The sequence below is a fragment of the Stegastes partitus genome, unplaced genomic scaffold, assembly GCF_000690725.1.
Source record: "Stegastes partitus isolate 25-593 unplaced genomic scaffold, Stegastes_partitus-1.0.2 Scaffold199, whole genome shotgun sequence".
In the NCBI taxonomy this organism is placed as follows: Eukaryota; Metazoa; Chordata; class Actinopteri; family Pomacentridae; genus Stegastes; species Stegastes partitus.
The window spans coordinates 160,216-181,464 of NW_007577930.1; the positions used below are offsets into that span (position 1 = coordinate 160,216).

At 40.3% G+C, this 21,249-nt stretch overlaps 2 protein-coding genes across 2 annotated transcripts; one reads left to right on the plus strand and one right to left on the minus strand.

Moving 5' to 3' along the window:
* Positions 1–2,704: 2,704 nt before the first annotated feature.
* Positions 2,705–9,716, plus strand: LOC103356423 (interleukin-18-like). Its single transcript, XM_008280549.1, has 6 exons — positions 2,705–2,855; positions 5,812–5,883; positions 6,034–6,045; positions 6,176–6,313; positions 8,591–8,745; positions 9,418–9,716. Exons 2-6 carry the CDS (start codon positions 5,820–5,822, stop codon positions 9,673–9,675), a joined length of 627 nt encoding a protein of 208 aa, XP_008278771.1. The 5' UTR covers positions 2,705–2,855; positions 5,812–5,819; the 3' UTR covers positions 9,676–9,716.
* Positions 9,717–11,471: 1,755 nt separating this feature from the next.
* sdhdb (succinate dehydrogenase complex, subunit D, integral membrane protein b) lies at positions 11,472–20,004 on the minus strand. The gene is made up of 4 exons (XM_008280550.1): positions 19,926–20,004; positions 18,279–18,389; positions 15,757–15,907; positions 11,472–13,402 (listed from the first exon to the last, which is right to left on the minus strand). Exons 1-4 carry the CDS (start codon positions 19,972–19,974, stop codon positions 13,237–13,239), a joined length of 477 nt encoding a protein of 158 aa, XP_008278772.1. The 5' UTR covers positions 19,975–20,004; the 3' UTR covers positions 11,472–13,236.
* Positions 20,005–21,249: the final 1,245 nt, after the last annotated feature.

Below are 21,249 nucleotides of genomic sequence, written 5' to 3' on the forward strand. Positions count from 1 at the left end.
TTTAGAATCACCAATTAACCACAACCTGTTTTTGGACTGTGTGAGAGGAAGCCGGAGAACCCGGAGAGAACCCACGCTGCACGGGGAGAACATGGAGACTCCACGCAGAAAGATCCTGGTGCCCCCACCGGGACGCGAACCGGCGACCTTCTAGCTGCGAGGCAACAGTGCTATAAGTAGATATATAAGAAAATAAATATTTGAAAGCAATACATAATCCCTAAGAGCCTTGCTGTGTTATATATTGAATTCCCTCTCCTTTACATGAATACATTCCCATCATAAACTGAAAAGTTCACTAAAATGCAGGAAATTAAATGTTTGATGCTCAAATTTTCCCCACATAAAACCCCCATAACCACAGCCTGATGTGTCCCCACCTCCAGATTTCAATCAAACCATACGCCTTTGGCTTATGGGGGCGATAAACGCTAACAGAATAAAAATGAAGTGGTTAGTCATTAAAACTCAAGTGTTTGAGCTGTTTTCTGAGAATTTCTTAGCGTCCCTCAACTCGTTTGAACCCTCTGGTGGCAGACCACTGCAAGTTTACAGCCAACGCACCAGGGACTTTCAAATCAAAGTGTTAAAATGAAATTCAATTACAGACAGTGCAGAATCATTCGTGAACCGCTGTCTGGTAAAGAATGTCCACTTTTAACCCATAAATTATAAGCCATAAAGTATTATTAAAGCAGTCAAATATCAATATATTATGTACACAAGAAGTATGTTTAAGTGAACAAATTAAAACCAAAGTACAGATTTCCCAGAATAAACTAAATGTAAAACCCTGAAAAGAAGCATCTTCCTTCCAGACTTGTTCTGCATTAAGTTAACCCTGTTCAGGACTTTCATGCTGCCACACGTAGAAGGTCTTTTCTGCCCCAACAAAGAATAAAAAATATTTGTTGGTATTCATTATAGACTGGTATACTACGTTAAATACATTTTCTGATAAGTTTACGTATTTTTTGGTTCCAAATGCATGACAAATGTCCCTCTTTTTATATACAAAACAAAAAACAAAAAATCTTTAAAAAAAAAAACAAACAAACAAAAAAAACAATACCTGTCACCTGAACCAAATGGCCTGGGGTCCAAAAGACCCAAATGTCCTGAGTAGAGTTAACTATATGTTAAAAATGTGATGTTGCTCTTACTTTATCTACTTTATCATAAATGTCACATATCACATAAGGGGATTGTTTGTGATTTTTTCTTTTTAAAGACAGCTTAACGATGGACAATTAATACAAAACCGATGGGCAAACGTTACAACTTTACTATAATTTTATTACCACTGATATTCAAATCCTGACATTAAATAATGTCAAATAGCAATCAGCAGGGATGCTAACGAGCTAATGCTACAGCACGCTATGAGAACATAACGTTACTAGCTTAACATAGTCTTTAGCCTCTTTTAGACTGACAATGATATATTTCTACTCCTAGTTAGATAGTAATTTATTATTGATGTTATGTTAGGGGCGTCTTCCTTATAAAGTCCTGCTCTTACACTTTCACTTATTACAGAAAAGTATTTGTTATTTTGTTTGAACCAAAGGACAACCTCTCATGTTACTCTCATGTTAACCCTTTATGGGGCCATATTTGGTAACTTCCTTGGACGGTCAACATGTCCACCCTGTGCCTCTCCTTGAGGTTGAGGAACCATGTGCACTTTGATTTAGTTTTTATATTAGTGCCAATATCAAATGTGACTAAACAAATGTTCCAGGCTGCACTTTATAAACGCTTTGTTACTGGTTTGCATTGAACTCCACTTTGATTTATTTTTTGAGATCAGTGCCAAAACCACCACACCAAGAACAATGTTACCAAATGAACTTGCCGAGTACTTTATAAATACTTTGCTGGTTGTGTAAGGATCATTACCTCAAACTGAAATGTTTCTAAAAAAATGTTTTTTTTGCAGTTTGCAACGTTTTCTTTTATTCATTATAAATTCCCTTTTTATAAACCATAGATGGGCAAGTTACCACATATGGTAACTTTATTAATCTTGATTTGCATTTTTTTTTTTTTAAGTGAAAAAGAAAAAATATGTTAAAAATATCCTTCAATAACACCCTAGGGCAGGAGTGACTTCAAGGAGTCCCCTATAAAGGGTTCACGATATTTAAAAAAATAAATGTATCACTTCTTTTAATTTCCTCTTAGCAATACAATTATTTCCATGCTTAAAAAAAACAACAACAAAAAAAACAATAGCAAAGCTTGTATCATCCAAGAAAAAGAGCTGACGTGAAAACTGATGAACACTGGAGGAAATCGAGTCCTGTACCTGCTTTTAGTGTATTTTATCTTCAAAGACTTTTATTGTCACGTTTTGTTTGTGTACTCTTTTCTTATGGATGTATTGTATTTTCTGCTCTGTGCTGCCTCTTGGCCAGGTCGTTATTGTAAATGAGAACCTGTTCTCAATTAACCTACCTGGTTAAATAAAGGAAAAATAAAAAATAAAAATAAAAACATGCCAACAACGGCCGTCAAAACCGAAACCGTTCATTTCCACCTACCATCTTTTCAACTTATTTGAGAAGTGAGAGTAAAATGTGCCAGTTTGGAGACTTTTTCAGAGAAAATGGAACTTTTACTGGAGAGCGTCTGGCGACTCTCACTTCCGCGTGTCCAAGCGGAAGTGAGATCCGCCAATAAAAACAGCTCGCGAGCCGAGAAAAGTCGGTCAGCCAGCGCGCGAGCCTCAGAGCCGCTCCGTCATCAAAGGCGCTCCGTTTGCTAACCTTCCCGGCGCTTTACGGTGGTGGTGGTGCCTCACTTGAAGAGCGGAGAGCCCCCGGCAGTGTGTTCAACAGCGTCTCTGAAAGGTATGCGAAACTTTCCTGTCGAGCTTTTTTTTTTTTTTCAGAAGTTTTGACTGCTAGGTGCGGCCACTAGTCGACCTGGTTCATCACCGAACTCGGCGGGCTCGGTCCTCCATCATCGTTATCTGCTTCTCACTTAATATAACAACAGTATAATGTTCAGTCTGTAAAAAGAGGCTATTAGAAAAGAACCCTGAGCAGTGCTGATTGCGTGGTAGTAATTACCCTGTCGTCTGTGCCTTATTGCTCCTGCACTGTGCCCTACATTATTACCAGTTATGTTGTTTTTTTCCTGTTCAAATAGCTTTAAAAAGACCTTTAATCTAGTTTCCCGCTTGCTAAAAAGTAAACGCAGCCCCTACATTGTGACTGAAACGTTATTAATGCCACAGAATTGGGTTATATTTGAAAGATTATCGTCCACAGGATAGCTGCAAAAGATATTATTTCCTCATCCATCCATTATCTATACACCACTTAATCCTCACTAGGGTCGTGGGGGGCTGGAGTCTATCCCAGCCGACTCAGGGTGAAGGCAGGGGACACCCTGGACAGGTCACCAGTCTATCACAGGGCTACACTTAGAGACAGACAACCAAGCACACTCACATTCACACCTACGGACAATTTAGAATCACCAATTAACCTCAACATGTTTTTGGACTGTGTGAGAGGAAGCCGGAGAACCCGGAGAGAACCCACGCTGCACGGGGAGAACATGCAAACTCCACGCAGAAAGATTCCGGTGCCCCCACCGGGACCCGAACCGGCAACCTTCTTGCTGCGAGGCAACAGTGCTAACTCTTATTTCCTCATTTATAAATAAAAACCTTCTTAAATCTTATTATCTTATCTTATTACAGTCAACACATTTTCCATAACCAGCCCAAGTATCAGGCCTGATTACAAGAAACAGTAAAGTTTCATAAAAGCACACTTTTGCTCAATCCACTGATTTAAAGTTCTGTTGTGCTAAAATGCTTCACATGTGCTGCAGCTTTAAGAAGAGGCGCAGAATAAAGGTTTTCTGGATGTTCTCCACCGCCTCAATTCTGACAAAAGATGACGAGCTTCACGTGATGGAGGACTGTGATAAAAGAAAAAATAAGATTCAGGTGTAGGTTGAATCAAAAACAGCGTAATGTCATGTGCACTCGTAGAACATGTTCTTGGTCGGGACACAAAAAAAAAAAAAAGGGTGGTCCTGGCCACCACCGACTCTTTAACTTTAGCCACCAGGGTTTTATATGAGGGTTCCATAAAGAGCTTATTACACTGCATGAGTCTCGCGGCAGTCTTGCCTGCACAAGCAAATGATGAGCAACAAATGATTGAGCAACAACAAAAAAAAAGACTCTTTGGCTTAATAGTGATTTGCTGACGAAACAAAGGTAGTGAGGCGTTGTGCCACTTCTGTGTGAGCAATGCTCTCAGCTGTAAGTATTGTCAGCCCTGCACTGGATCTTGGGCGAGTTGCTCTTCTGTACACACGACTCATGTGCAGTCAATTGGCCATTTATTTAACATAGGATGCAGTCCAGTACGCCACCACCACCACCCACTACGAGCTCATCTAAGCATCAAGTCGAGTCGAATCAAGTATTACCATTCCAACTATGTCAGCAAAATCTGAAAATGGGGGCTTTTCAGAAAGGTAGAATTTATGGCAGAGCATTTAATTTTTATTTTTTTTGTAGATTTATATTTGTTCTGGGGGCTGCAGGGTGGCGCAGTTGGCAGCACTGTTGCCTCGCAGCAAGAAGGTTGCCGGTTCGCGTCCCGGTGGGGGCACTGGAATCTTTCTGCGTGGAGTCTCCATGTTCTCCCCGTGCAGTGTGTGTTCTCTCAGGGTTCTCCAGCTTCCTCCCACACAATCCAAAAACATGTTGAGGTTAATTGGTGATTGTAAATTGTCCGTACGTGTGAATGTGAGTGTGCTTGGTTGTCTGTCTCTAAGTGTAGCCCTGTGATGGACTGGCGACCTGTCCAGGGTGTCTCCTGCCTTTGCCCTGAGTCAGCTGGGATAGACTCCAGCCCCCCGCGACCCTAGTGAGGATAAAGCGGTGTATAGATAATGGATGGATATTTGTTCTGAAGTGCAGTGCTAAAAGCGAATCACTAATTTATTCAGAGCGCACCTGATGGAGCTAAAATTGTGTAAAGAACTAGTATTATGGCCTTCCAGAGGTAATTCTATCCACACACCTTGTAAATTACATACATGGTAAATTCATATATCAATTTCTTTGATGCCCATGTTTTAACCATCCATGAAGGGTGTGTCGTTGAATTGCCTCTTCCCCAGATTGTCTGATTTTCCTTATTTGCTTAGGTTTTGTGACAGTGTTTGTGGTGGTACATGAATGGCTTCAGTCTTGCTTTGCACAACCAACTCAACTCTACTTTATTTATAAAGCACTTGAACACAACAAAAGTCGAAACAAAGTGCTGAACACAAAACATAAAACAATGTTAAAACATCCATAACACAAAATACAGTAAAGGTATATTATAACCACTATGTAATGGTTGCTGAACGTAAAGAAGAGAAACTGAAACTTGAGTATCGATTCTATCACATAAATATTGATGCGATACCGATACCAACGCGGTATTCACACTATCGATACTTTTGATCGATCACCACCCACAACTACCGCAAGCTAGAAATACTGCTGATACGGAAACATTGCGGTTTCAAGATCTCAGACGTGGAGCAGAAGGAAATTGTTTACAACATTTGTCACGCTGTCATGTCTGCGTCCCACGGCAACACGACCAATTTACACAACCAGTTAAAATTTCATCACAAAATTTCCTCACTGGTGTCACAGTGAGGAAATTGGCTCCACGTATTTGTTAACATCAAATAAGACACAGTGGCAGGTTACGACGTTCACCCTGTGAGTGTTCACCGTTTTCCACAACAGCCTAAAAATCTTGTTCTGATTTTACCTAGCCGACCTGATGACTACCACCAACATCCCCATTACATTTATGGATATAGATAACCACTCCTTCTACTTTACAGGTAAGCATGGTTTAACACTTTCCTAATTGCTGTTCAGTCTGGTATGTGGTCTATTATACATTCAGTTTAACACAGGGTTTTTTTTGTCTTCGTATATTTGCACATGAATCGTGAAATCTTCTCATCTGTCGCCCCTGCTCTTCATTAAAGCGGAAGATGATGGTAATTATTCCATTCTTTATGAAATACAGAGTTCTAGGCAATACTAGGCCCCATATTTCTTTTCTTTAATCCCCATAAGAAGTGTGCAGCTTTACTGGTATTATAACATGTGATTCTTTCAAAAACACAGGTTTGGAAGAGGATACTTTCAACAAATCTGTTAAGTTCTCGGTACATGAGATTCAAAGTATGGACCAAAAAATCCTGACTTTAAACAAAGAAGAAAACAAATTTCTTTTCCAATGCTTGACTGATAAGGAGCGATGTGGTAAGAAGCAACAACATTATTTTTCTACTGTGTTTATTTGTGCAAAAAGTGACAGACTTTTGACTTTAACTTAGCCTTAATGTGTTGGGATTTAGTTGTGTTTAGTGCTAGCTTCTGTCTCTCCACTGACATTTTTAGCATTTTGAAATAAAGCAACTTGCCTGGAGTCAGTAGTATTATATTTTGGAGGTAAAACTGTGTTGTAATTTATGCCAAAATGTCACATGTTGATTAGGATTTTTCAACTCCTGCTGGCTGACCACCAAGAAATGCTAGCTCATCGCAAAAATTGTACTAATGCAGGCATTGTAGAAATAACGCTTGCTTGTAGTGGCCACATTACATTAGATATCAGAAACATTAGTCTACATGAAATTCCAGATACTTGTCAGAAATGTACCAGACAGTGGACATAATACATCACATCTTAGGGTAGAGCAAGAACTGGTTACACTGGATTCTTGAAACCCATATGGGCAAAATAATACTGCTCAGTCATTAGAGCGGAATGAAGGGGGAAAAAAAGAGGAAAATACAGTACTCGATAATCCGACCCTTAACAATCTGAAAACCTTGTTATCCGACAGGTTTTTTTGGAAAAATGAACGGAACCCATTAAAAACAGCCTTAACATACCGACAGCCTTGGACTACGACTCCGACATGACATTTTATGTCACAAATAAGGATAACAGAGTATTATCTGACTGAACAATGTGACAGATTGGCTACGTTCAGACTGCAGGACTTAAACACAAATGGTAACTGTGGAGCGTATCCGCCATTCCCCCGCCGCCGCCACCGATGGTGGAAACAGAACTGTGACTGCTATTCTAAACTGGCATGTGCGTTCCGGCCACTTCCAGCCCGTCGGAGCGTTCCCCCGGGGTGGAAGTGGCCGGAACATGCACAATCGCACCGGTCAATTAGGCGTGAAATCCAGCGATGTGCAGTGTTCCAACAATACACTAGTTATTATACCAACTATAAACAATAAATATTAACAACAAATGAGCCTTCCAGCATCAAGCCCTCCTTGTATCTCCACCTCCATCTTGACAATCCGACAGCCATGCTATCCGACATAAAAGAAGGTTTTACATTTAGTGTCGGATTATCGAGTCACGACTGTATCTAATTGAAATTTCCCAACAAGACATTGTGATTTGATTTGTGATGTTTTTTTTTTTTTTCTTCAGTTCAATATTCACTGTGGAATAGACTTTCCGCAATGGGAACTATCAAAAGTGTGACACTAACAAGGAGGATATTATACATTTGTAAAACATCAACACAGTTTTAAACCCTGGGTGAGATGCGCTGCAGAAGCTATATCAAAAAAAAGGCAGCTTTTGTAATTTGCTAAATGCATTGTTTAAATTACAAGTAAGGTGTGAAATTGATGAATTGTTTGGCCCTACTGATGCACGATATTAAAATTTCTGGCCGATGCCAATATCCGATATTGAGAGTTCTGATATCACGATAACTGAAAAATGAGTATAAGTCAGCACTGTGAGAACATGAAAACTATTCAGAAGAAGCCCATACCAAATTAGACCACATAGTCTTCTTTATAACAAAAGTAAAACATATTTAAACATAATTAATGTGCAAGTCCAAGACAATTTAAGTAAAAACATCTGTGAAATAGCAGCGATATCAAATGTAGAGACGAAGGCATGAATGTTAGACAATCATCAGTGTTTCACGTCGGCTAAATTTGTTCATCGGACCAATATCGATATAAAAAACACTAATATTGGCCGATACTAATGTGGTCGCCGATATATCGTGCATCGCTAATTAAAAGAGACTATGTATGCCTTTAAATCATTAACCACAATGAAAACTTGCCAAATATAAAGAGTCTGTGGAAACAGGTGAAGTCTTTCTCTGCTTCTCTTCTAAAATGGCCTCGTCAAAGTGATTGTTGCACCTTAGAGTGGTGAAAAGTGAATTGTAGTAATATTTCAAGAAGACTGTTGTCCTCACTTTGTAGCACAGGTGTCTTTAATCTTAAAATCATCATTCAGCCCGTTGAATTGAAAGGAGAGAAGAACAAAAGTACAAAAAATCTGAGTCTACCCTTAAAGCATACAGTTTCTGTCAGGGCCAGAACAGCAGCCTCCTCCAGTCGTTCTGTCCATGAAAACTAACTCATGACAAAAACAAGGATCGCTGCGATTATGCCACGACTTTTTGTTGTCACAATGATCCTCCAACAATCAATGACAGGCTGCTTTTTTGGCCTGCTTCTCCTGTGTTTCCTTTTTAGAGCACAAATTCGAGTGCAAATTCACCATCCATATTTATCAGAGCAATAGTCGAGAGTCAATTGTGGGGCGGCCAGTCATGCTGTATGCCAACAAAGGGGAGGAGAAGATGGTGGCATGCTGCCATGGGAACTGTGAGATTCAGGCTGAAGCAATGGTGAGTACTAACAAGTAATTTACAGCATGTACAGAGGCACTGACATACATTCATCCAAGCCAGTAATTTTGAAATTTTACATTATATTATATTGTCCATCCATCCATTATCTATACACCGCTTAATCCTCACTAGGGTCATGGGGGGCTGGAGTCTATCTCAGCTGACTCAGGATGAAGGCAGGGGACACCCTGGACAGGTCACCAGTCCATCACAGGGCTACACTTAGAGACAGACAACCAAGCACACTCACATTCACACCTACAGACAATTTAGAATCACCAATTAACCTCAACATGTTTTTGGTCTGTGTGGGAGGAAGCTGGAGAACCCAGAGAGAACCCACGCTGCATGGAGAGAACATGCAAACTCCACGCAGAAAGATCCAGGGTGTCCTGACCGGGACCGCAACAGGCGACCTTCTTGCTGCGAGGCAACAGTGCTAACCACTTGCAACCCATATATTCTATTCTATTCTATTCTATTCTATTCTATTCTACTCTATTCTATTCACATTTAACAAGTGATTAATATGAAATGACTTTAGTAATAAGTTGTGTCTAATAATTATTTCTTGCAGTGTCCGTATGTTAACGTTCATTATATACTTTTTGACTGCAAGCTGCTCACCGAAAACAATTCAAATTAAATGACTCTCCTGTCTGTCAACAGAAACTTCCCAATAAAGTTGATGCAACAGCAGACAAAGCCTTGTTCTACATGAAGGAACTCGCATCAACTGACACGGTTGTGTTTGAGTCCGCGCTGTACCGGAATCACTTCCTTGGATTTCAGCGCGACGAGAAGAATCCCTGGCAGCACAAACTGGTCTTGATTCAGCAAGTGGATGGCACAGATTCCAGGAACGAGTTCCTTAAGCTTCCTCCGCACAGCTGTTGCTCAGGTGGTGGAGCAAAGTCGACGGGTTGATCCCCCGCCCCTCCACAGTCTAAGTGTCCTTGGGCAAGACACTGAACCCGAAGTTGCTCCCAATGGCAGGCAGCACCTTGCATGGCAGCTCTGTCACCATTGGTGTGTGAATGTGTGTGTGAATGAGAAACACATTGTAAAGCGCTTTGAGTGCAGCTAAGGTAGAAGAAAGTGCAGACCATTTACTTATGTCTGAATGTAATTGAAAAAAAGGGGAATCAGAACAAAATCGTCCCATTTGTTTCATGAGTCCTTTTTTTGTGCTGTGTAATAATACAGGATTGGCCACCGCTAAAAGAAGCGCTGCCTTTACGGCTTGCTTTTATTCAGCGCACTCATAGAACACAGCATAAGTCTCCTGTCAGGTTTGAGGTAAACAGATTATTGTCCTTCAGTGAGTCATTTTGTGATTTTAATGTGACCAAGTGCTCAATAGTTAATCCACTGTAAAAAGGCTATATGAAACAAATAATCATGTGAATATATCATGTACATTTCAGAAATTACAAATGAAAACACTGAAGCTATTAGGAAGTGCTATTTCTTTGTTCAGTTTTCATCTGAACAATGACCCTGAGGAAGTAATAAGAAGTCTTACGTTCCATGTAAATGTTGGGTTTAAAAATGTTTCTGAGATATCACACCACATCTCTAATGTGGCAGCTAACTGTGCAGCAGGAAACCTTGAATCCTCTGCAGATCAGAAACTCATCTGTGTGGGAAGATCCCTTAAATTGAAAGAGCTAATCATTTTTAATTTGTTAATCCAGCGATCCACTTTCTGCTGGGCCCCGGTCACATCAGTTGTCATATTAGGGATTATCATTGCATGCTGCTGGGAGCCACTAAATATAATAGTTGTAGACTGTATTGGGGGCTGCAAGGTGGCGCAGTTGGTAGCACTGTTGCCTCGCAGCAAGAAGGTTGCCGGTTTGCGTCCCGGTGGGGGCACCGGAATCTTTCTGCGTGGAGTTTGCATGTTCTCCGCGTGCAGCGTGGGTTCTCTCCGGGTTCTCCGGCTTCCTCCCACAAGGTCCAAAAACATGTTGAGGTTAATTGGTGATTCTAAATTGTCCATAGGTGTGAATGTGAGTGTGCTTGGTTGTCTGTCTCTAAGTGTAGCCCTGTGATAGACTGGTGTCCCCTGCCTTCGCCCTAAGTCGGCTGGGATAGACTCCAGCCCCCCCGCGACCCTAATGAGGATTAAGCGGTGTATAGAAAATGGATGGATGGATAGACTGTATTGTCCCTAATTGTTCTCGATAATACTTAATCTGCTGATAAGGGAATTATTCAGTTGTATTCTATTAGCTCTTAAGTCGCTTCTTTGAGTAATTTTTTATTGTATTACAAACATTCTTACTTTAATATATGGAGGGATTTCCCCAACGACTCTGTAATCTTATGCTAGTTTTTATTCATATTTAGCTGTTTGTCTAATATTGAACACTTTGGCATACCATTGATTCATCTTTGCCTTTCTTTTGTCACACCACTAGAATCGTGATTTAAGAGCCTGAACTAGAAGGTGCTCGAAATTACACACTGTATTTTAAAGGTGGTCTGCGGCAGTTGATTTTTTTCAGAAACAAAAGGGTGTTCAGAAATGTGCTGTACACACATCGTGTGTGACTTGTTAAAGCAGCTCCGCCCTGTAGACGTATACGCCACAGTTCAACATTGACGGCTATTTTTATATTATGTACCTTTTGTGTTCTTCTGTTTCATTTTGTATTGTGATTAATCTCATTTTGACATTGTACACTGATGTAAAGAACTGACCGACAGCACACTTGTAAGCTGTAATCATAAACATTTACTGCATGAGCATCATGACAACACATCCAGAGGTCAGATTTGACAACAATTAACTCCTGTACGTCTCGCTGCGGCAGTACCAAAACAGTTGCTGGTCTTAAGGCTGCATGCAAGGACTCTGTGAATGTGTATGTGCTGTAAGGTAACGTTCCATGACTCCACCGTAACATCTGCCACACCGTCTTGTGTGCCTTTGAGAAAGAAAAAAAAAAGCCCAAAACTTGGAAATGATCAAAATAAATGTACATTTATATTTAGAAGTGTCTTTTTTTTTTTCTTTTAATTTGCAGCTTACTCCCACAGTAGGAGACTGTAATTCATATATGAAGTGCAATACAACGTGATATCTTACAGAAGCATTCATGTCACCATTACTGTCTTGTAGAGGACGGTATTTTGCACACTTTTACACCCAGTTAGCTGACGAGAATTCATGTACTGCCAGATGTCATGAGCCTTTCTGCTGGATATTTGGTGGGTAAATATTTCTACATGGCTTGAATTTATGATGCACTTCAGATCCAGCCTCCCTTACCTTTATTCAGCCTTCAATAAAGCGGCACAGCAGAGCTCTTGGACTAACAGACAATCGTACAAGCAAGCACAGACTTCTCCCATTTCCTGCAGGTCTCTGCACATGACTGGAGGTTACAGGTTTCACAATGGAACCTCTGACTTTATCGTGATAGCAGTATTTGCTCCTTTCAGCCAAGATCTAGGAGTGCCGTGACGACAAAACAAACAACGCATTAAGTGGACCCTGTGAACGACTGCAAGTTAGTGTGAAGGGTGACGCAACTGTCCTAGAAAATTCTAAGAGCTTCAGTAGAAGAGGTTTCTCCTCTCATCTAGAAGGCTTCCTCAATTCCAGCTGACTGGTGCAGAGTCCCACATATTTATTCTCACCTCCACTTACATGGCTCACAGCCCGCTAGTAACCCAACACTCACCAGTCCGGCTGCTCAAGGTGGTGATCTCACTGTGTTTAAAGTACCTGCTAGGTGGTGTGGTAGACCCCCCTCCTCTGTTTGCAGATGGTTGTCTCTCTCTCTCTGAAACCATCTGTCCTATCTGTCCAGAATGTGGACACTGCTGTCTTCCTGGAACTCCCCACTAGTCAGTCAGGAAGCCTCTTGGATGAGAGGTGAAATGTCTTCAAAAACAAGAAGTCCCGTTGCCCTCGACTGAAGTACTTACAGTTACTGTGACTTGGATGACTGTGGATCTCCACAGAGGTATCTCCCAGGAACAGCTGCTCAAAACTGCAGTCTGCCCTGCTACTCCTGATGGGCTTCAGAGTAAAAGGTAGTATGTACACCCTGTGACTGAAACGAGACACATTTAAGAAATCAGCCACGCGAAGGACCGAAACAAGAAAAAAAAAAAAAGGATGTCATTCAGCAGTATTCTGTAAGACTAGTCAAGGTCATTACTGTTTACTTAAAAACACCCATGTCCCTGCAGCTTCCATTTAGTCCACAATGAAACGTAAACAGAAGCCACTCCGAGATCTTCAAAGAGAAAATGGATGCTGGTGGCCCAACCAACTTAATACAAAGACCAAGCCTGAAGTGATCGACATTAACAACAATTACACATCTATGAATCAATGCAATATCGTCAAAATGATATATTTATAAGAATTTACAAATAACGCCTTGAATTTTTTTACAATCAGCCGGGACAAGATCGCTGCTGCCCCAGTGTGTACGTTCTCCTGAGCTTCCCAGTCCATAGTCATGTTCATTTGCTCCAGAGAAGGGCGACAGCTTTGCAGATCCCCACGTCGTTGTAGTTGAAGTAGCAGAGACCGGCGAAGGTGACAGTGGACAGGAGGAAGAGACCTGCATTGGCAAGCTTGATTTTTGCGTCCCCATGAACGTAGTCCGTCAACACCTGCCCTATCCCCCTGCAAGACAAAAGACGGAAAACACAGAGACGGTTAGCAGCTAGGTTGCACTGTGTGTTGTTTAACAGACAAAAAAGGGTTTTAACCTGGAGGACCACAGTGAATTTTGAGAGCTTACACAGTTGGCCAGTCGTTTTGTAAAATGTGAATTACTGATGTGTTCTTATTCGTCCTTGCTACCATTTATTCCCAAGTCAAATTTTTCTTCTTAATATCTACAGGCTTAACAGTGAAGCAGGGGACGCACTGATACTGTTACAGCCATACAGGTTTAACTTATGGCCACCAGATAAAAACAGTGTCAGCTTTGAATCACATTTTGTTTGGCCGGTGCTCAGCTCCTGAGGCTTCAGTACCTAAAGCTGTCAAAAATACTGACATTGTGACAATACCTGCCTAAATGAATGCTAAAACGATACAACAGCAAAAACTAAAACGTTCTGGAAAGTAAAAACAAGCTTATTGTGAACGCTCTGTATGCATATAAAGAGGTTTGCCACATTGATCATTTCACTAAATAAAGGGGCAAATGAACCAGCTGTCACCGCCTTTATTTGTTTCATCAAATTGAAAAAAGTTCAGTGAACACATCAGAAAATAAACCACTCATCTGACTTATATTTAAAGGCTGATATAATCATGTTCTCTATCACATTTGTGAACCTGGCGCTCTTTGACTCCTTTGAACAAGCCGACGTCTGTCTGGGAAGATGCCGAAGGAAAAACACTTCTTACAGAAAGGCTTTGTGCTGCCTGTGGGATTGCCTTGATCGTCATTTGTAAGTGAAATAACGCCATGTTTTGCTTTGGGCGTCTGCTTTGTGGACAATCTGTTGACACCTCTTTTGCCCCCATTAAAGCTGCAGTGTGACAATGAGAGAGGAAACAAGTGGCGGGCTTTTCTAGTGTCCACACGCTGTGCTTCACTGTCAGCACTCATGAGCCTCCGCTGTCACTTTTAAGAAGTCAGTCAGTTACTTGAAGCAGAGAAACTGATTTCCAAACCACTTGTTATTGCAGTTGGAAATGAAATGCTGCTAGATTTGTTTGTTTCATGCAAAACTGGCCATGAATATGACCATGAATGGACTTTGGGAGTCACAGTAACACCTCACCTTCTTCTTACGCCTTTAGACCTACTTATAGCAAAGTCCCTGCATTCCAGAATCACAACAATCACTTTGGTGGTTAGATTATTTTCAACTGAGAAGATGGCCATAGGTATGAGAAAAAAAACTGGCTAATGTTGTAAGAAACCAGGTTTTCTTTTTAAAATTAGTAACAGCATTCATATTGTTACCTCTCCCACACTAATTAGAAAAGCTTACCGTCCTAATGAAGCTCTGTTCATCAGGTTGGCTTTTAATTCCAACATTCCTTAGAGCTATGAAATCCTATTAGCCACAGACTCAACTGAAAAGAGGAAGCTTTCCAACCTTCTCATGCTTCAACCCATGGCGATGCTGATGCCACAGGACGTCGGAGCATTCGTCTAAGTTGTGAGGAGGACATAGCTCGACCCTGAGATACCTTTCTGCCTCGAAAGCCGTTGCTTAACAAGACTTATGACTGGGATTTGTGGCGCGCACCTGCCACGCCGTTGAGTCTGCGCTCTGACTGATGGAGGAGCACATCGCTGTGACGCTAAGCTAAAACCGCCTTCTCAAGTCTGCAAACAGAGCCGGACCTAGCCAAGGCTGAATTAATAGCTGCTGACAGCTACAGTGAGACTTACCCTCACCTCTGGCACAAAGTTTGCCTTTTGTCCCGTAAGGGTCAATGGATCTCTTGTACTGGGTCAAGACATGAGGGGTCCCGAGTCTGTGGAGGGTTCAAACAACTTTCTCGATCTGGCAACTACAATGTGCTAGTGGTGAAACTTCTAGAAGACTGATCGCTCAAATGAATATTCCACTCACGAAGATCTTCAACTTGCTGCCGACCTCATGTTGTGTAAGAGTTTACTTTCCTCAGTGATGTCTGTGTGTCACTGACATTTACTGTCATAAAATCACCATGAAGTTCAACCAACACGTCTCTGTAACAGACTCAACCACAAAACCACTGGAGGAGGAATTAGTCTGGCCAGAAGTGATCAGAAACAGACCTTTGCTGTGTTACTGCCAAGTAAAAAAGGAAGTGAAAATGTGTAACTATAAAGCTGTGAGTAACACACGGAGAGGATGGCAGTGATTCAGTATGCTACATGGAACAGAAAAGAAGAAAGGGCAAACACCAAAGACGGAAAGGATTAGTTTCAGAACTGGAATGTGGACCATGAACATGAAACCACCCTATAAACTTTTACATTAAACTTTTGTCTTCAGACGTCTTCAAGTGTTTCTGAGTCTTACCAGTGTCCATGCAGGGTCAGGGCAGCAGCCAGGGAGTAGTCAATGACAGGACCAGGGGAAAAGTAGGCTACGGGGCCCATGGCCAGCAGCAGGATGCTCAACACTCGCTCTGCTGTCCAGTGCAAAGAGGCAGCTTTGGAGTCAGCGCCCGCTGTAGAGCGAGACAACAGAAACATCTGATTTAGTTATCTGCATGGTGAAAGAAAGACGGGGGCAGCCCCAAACAGCAGGCAGGATATTTAATCTGACTTGGACATGGGATGCATAATCCATATATACATTTAGACATTCAAGGGAAGCGCTATCAGATGGTGAGTTACTAAGAACTGGCTCATATAGGAAATAGAAAACTGGACCCACACCCCTCCTATCTTACTGGTCAGTTTGCAAGTCACTGTTGCCATTTTGGCCTTCTTGCAGTCGTTTTGCATCCCTTTGTGATTATTTTGTGTGTTGTTGAGATCCTTTAGTTTCTTTAAAGTCATTTAGCATGCATTTGAGGTTTACATACATACAACATAGGGTTTTATTTTTAATGTCTAATAATGAAGCAATGTTGCGCTTGTAGCACTAGAACTGCATTTTTTAGTCGTAAGCCTCTGTTATACATTTGTATTTAAATTTTAATTAACAAAGAATTTAATCATCCTTGAATTAGTTTTTAGAATTTAACTAAATATTGACAATCCTAAGAACCTGATTCTTGACACTTTTATGACATTTAACACTTCACAGCTCATCTTGCTTAGTATTGAGGAGGTCCGATAATATCAATACCATACGCTAATATTACCAAATATGGGTTCCTTTCAAAATACTACAGTTCTTAAATACATTTTTGTCCTGTAGGTGTAAGCACGTTTCTGCACTCTTTTATTTAGCAAAACAAGCCAAAAATGTTCTAAAAAGTTCACACAAAGTCTGCATGTGAAAATATTAAAAATCAGAACAGGTCAAACGTGACTAACACGTGCCAGGTTTTGGTGGTTGACCCACAAACCTAACAGTGAAGTGTGGTCAGGGGAGGCAGGTGAGGAAGAGTCTGCCATCACGGAAAGAAAAAAATATATAGAATGATAAAATAATTTGAATGGTTATATTCATCCAGCAATTTGTACTATAAAGTATTTATTTTTTCATTTAGCCTCACCAATTTTGATGATTTTTCAAATTCAAAATTGCTGAATTTTCACAATTTCCCATTCAAATGCTTGAAAGAAAAGCCGGTGAGGCAGTGAGCTCAGCCTCACTTGGATTGTACAATCCCTCGCTACCTACGCTGGCTGCCATGCAGTGACTGCGTGCTGCTGTCTGAATGCCGCCAATAACATGGTATGATTATATGAACTGATTTTCCATAGTTCAGCTGATGTATATAATAATGTACAGTGTTTTTTGTTACCGACTGTAAGTGTGTAACGTGTTCCGTGTGCTGAGCAATCATAACCGGCTGAGAAGAGGTTCTAGGTGAGGCAAGCAGTTCTCTTGCCTCGTGGCATGGGGCGCTCTGATCCCAGACATTCTTCTTGTGACTCCGTGGCTGCAGAGTAAGTAATAGCAAGCCAGACTAGGTACGATATACAGTTAGCAAGTCAGGTGCAGCGAAGGAAGATAAGGAGACTTTTGTCCAGAAGGAGTGGAGCATGGACTTCATTTATAAGTAAAGGTCAGGCCACAATAACATTGAAAAAAAATGAAATGTGCGTTTTGTGGGCTACAGTTTGTATGTGTAAAGAATGCAGATATGAAACATAACCTGTAAACTGCTGCCAATCAAATGGCAAATGAGCTGCTCTGATTGTGATGAAGTCAGTGCCTCACCAGCCATGAACCTCACCGCACGTCACTGAAACCTAAATAGTGAGTGGGCCACTCCCAGTGAAACCTAGAAACATTTAAAAGACCTTACACCTCTCTGGTGTCAAAATACCTTCCCCCACTCTAGAGTGTGGCGCGCTAAAGCTAGACCACAAAAACACCGGCTGTATACGAGCAATGGTTACACTCACCTATTTTAATATTAAAACAGAAAAAAAGTTCCTGCTGCAAGCTGTATGTACACACATCAGTGACTTACTAACTTTTTTACCATAACTATCATAAACCAATTTAAAAAGATTTCAAAATAATCTTTTTGCACATTAAATAGAAACCCTCACCTGCTGCGTGGCAGTAATAACGGTGCGTTGTCTGTAACCACTATCTCTGTACACTACACTGGACTTTGACCATTTAAACATATCGCTATCACATGAATTACAATATACATTATGCACTTTTAACATTACATGATTAAATAACTTGTCTTCGTGCTTTTACTGAAAACAGACTTCAGTCAAAAGTGGAAAATGTGTCGAATTTTTACATACTGATTAAAATGTGTCACAGGTGCTTATTCAATGGTTTGGCGTGTCACACTTTTTTATAGGTTTATAGGTTGTAAGGTTTCCCTGTTGCTCTGTGAGCCCCGTCATGTAGGTCTCTGTGTGTACTTCTGCAAACCTTTGCTTGTCAACACTGACCGTAGAGAGCCTGTGATGAATGAATCCTCGCTGTCAGCAGCTGGGGTTGCTCCTGGTATTTGTGCGGTACGGCTAGCGGCCTGGCTAGCAAAGTACTTTGGTAGAACAGAGCTGCGAAGAAAGGACAAAAGTTACACAACCAGATGGCACAATTCATGAAATTCAACCTAGAACGAACTGTAGGCAACAAATTTAACAATAGTACAATCCTATGAAGTGGTATTATGCCATGCCTCAACTAATAAGGTAAAAAATTTGATTTTTAAAATAGAATTTCTCCCTGTGATAATGAAATAATAATCATCCGTTTCTTGTTCTGTCTTGGGATTTTGTTGTTGTTGTTGTTTTTTGTTTTTGCCACTGCGCTAGCACAAATTTAGGAACATTAAAAAAGATTAGCATCCAACAAGGGCTAAACAGTGATATCTTTTGATTGTTTTTTTTCAAGTGCAGCATTAAAGTAGGGTGTACATAATCAGATATTTGGAAGATTAGGTGCTGGGACCCCCACATGAGAGCGTCCACAGCTATGATACTGCACGGAAACATCGCCCAGGACATGTGCGAGAAGGATTTTAATTTTAATTTTTTTATTACAATATATTATACAGATTATTGTTTAAATTTGTAATGAGGGTTTAGTCATTGTTTGCATTATTTATATTAGCAGTTCCTCAATCCTTGTGTTATTATGATGTTGGGGGTTGGGTGGGAAACTGCGTTGTTTTATGTGTAAAACTATATTTGTATTTGTTTCTGTCCCTTACAAAACACACACATATATATATGAAGAGCTCATTGACATTTCTGTTGAGTCAAATCCACTCAACTTCAGTTTGATTGATATTATCTCAAGCAAACAACACAAATACATTTTCTGAAATCTACAAACATCTGCTATATATATATATATACACACAATCTACATATATATAAATATATATAAAATTTTAATTTTGTTTTGTCTAATTTAAATATGACATGACTGTGGATGTAAATACTAAAATAAACACAAGGCTAAAAAAAGGTTCCACCAAACAGTTACCACCCAGTTTTTTTTTTTTTGTTAACATCTGGATACTGTCTACCCAAATAGTCAAAGGAGGGCGGTGCTGAGCAGTCTTAACCTGATTTGAACTTTTACTCAGACGTCCTTTTCCTTTGTCTTACATGTGCCGAATTAATACCGGAGTTTTACCAGCTCAGAAAATCTTCATAGTAAAGTTCTATCTGGTTCGTAACTTTTTAAAACGTATGCTAAATTATAATTCCCAAACTTCTGAGCAGTGTTTGGCGTGGAGTTCTGCGTCTGTCGTCAACGTCACTCTAGGACACTGATGTCACCACCATGGAGTATGTGAGCTCCCCTTCACGGCTCACTAGCTAACTAGCTAGCTAGTTAACTAACCAACGCTAACCAGTGACTGTGACTGACAACTGAGACACACGAGCTGCTAAACACACTGAAACCGGCTTTACTGGAGCGGTGAACTTGAAAGCAGCAGCCTGAGACGGGCGTGATTTGTTCAACACAGTTTAGACTCGACTTCTCGTCTTGCAAACCGGCCCGTTGTCAAACGGCTTCTCTCAAGCAAACACACACGTTCAGAAAAGGCAGAAACACCGAGAAGGGACAGCAGCACTTACGTTTAACTCCTCTGCGACACACAGAACTCAACCTGACGAGAGCCGCCATGATGATCAACCAACCAAGGTCACCACAGTTACCCGGATGTAGTTGATGCGGCCACTGCGTCACAAAGATGGCGGATGTCGGAGGGGATCAGTTAATGTAGTTCAGCGCACAGGAAACTGTCACGGCTGCTTTTATGATTACATTATATATTATATTTATCTTACATATAATATGAAATACAACCAAAACAGAATAATTAATATAAAAATAAACACAAAGCTTGTTCATAGAAGATCTAGAGAATATTGGATTTGTTGGGTTTTAATGTTGTTGTTTTTTTGTTGGGTCATGCCTGGAGTTCAAAACTAGCCAGGTTTATCTCAATAAATTACAATACTGTAGAGGCTCAGCATTAATATGTATTATGGTCATGTAGTAAAATTGTAGATATTTTTGTTGGCTTTTAATCACTAATATTTAATTTACTAAGGGAAATTATACCATAAATAAACCAATATCCTTCATTTCAACATTTAAAACGTCTTAATTCATAATAACAATGTCCACTTTGTGTGTAGTTTAGGGTGGTATTCCATGGATTGCATACGAAGAAACTGCTTTATGTTTTTGCAGTATTTGTATTAAAATATCCATCATCTTACTCTAGCATCCTCAACGAATGTTTTATCCAATAAATTCCCTCAACCAGCTATAATGATGACATTGCAATAAGGACTATAACTTGTGTATACTGCTTGTAAATAAACTTCTCAGAAGGAACAAAGAAAAAAAATTCATAAAGTATGAAATTTTAAAGATCAAGGTTTCCTGTTTTTTTTCCTTGCATTTTTGAATTTATGAGTGTAAAACTTAACAATTAATTCTATTATTAGGTGAATGCAGTTTACTCCACATTTGTTTATATGTGGCACCTGGAAAGGATCTTAAAAGTAAATAATTTTTTTTTTCAACAGCTGTATCTAACAGGACAAAGGGGAGCTATGTTTGTTTGTTTGTTTGTTTGTTTATGGTTTTAACCCCAATGATGTGGAACAACCTCCCCAGACTGTCAGACCTATACAGATAGGCATTTGTCTTCTTCTAATGTTTTATTGTTGCATTAACATCAACAATTTCCCTGAGGTAACCTACCAAAGGGATCAATAAAGATCTATAATGCTTTGTTTTGTAAAGCAAATTGTTGCTCCAGTTTTAAAAGGTGCTGTAGAAATATAGTTTGCTGTTATTATTATTATTATTATTATTAGACTACAATAATAACAATCATCGAATTTTATTACTAGGCCACGATATGTTCATGTAGGTAACGACAAC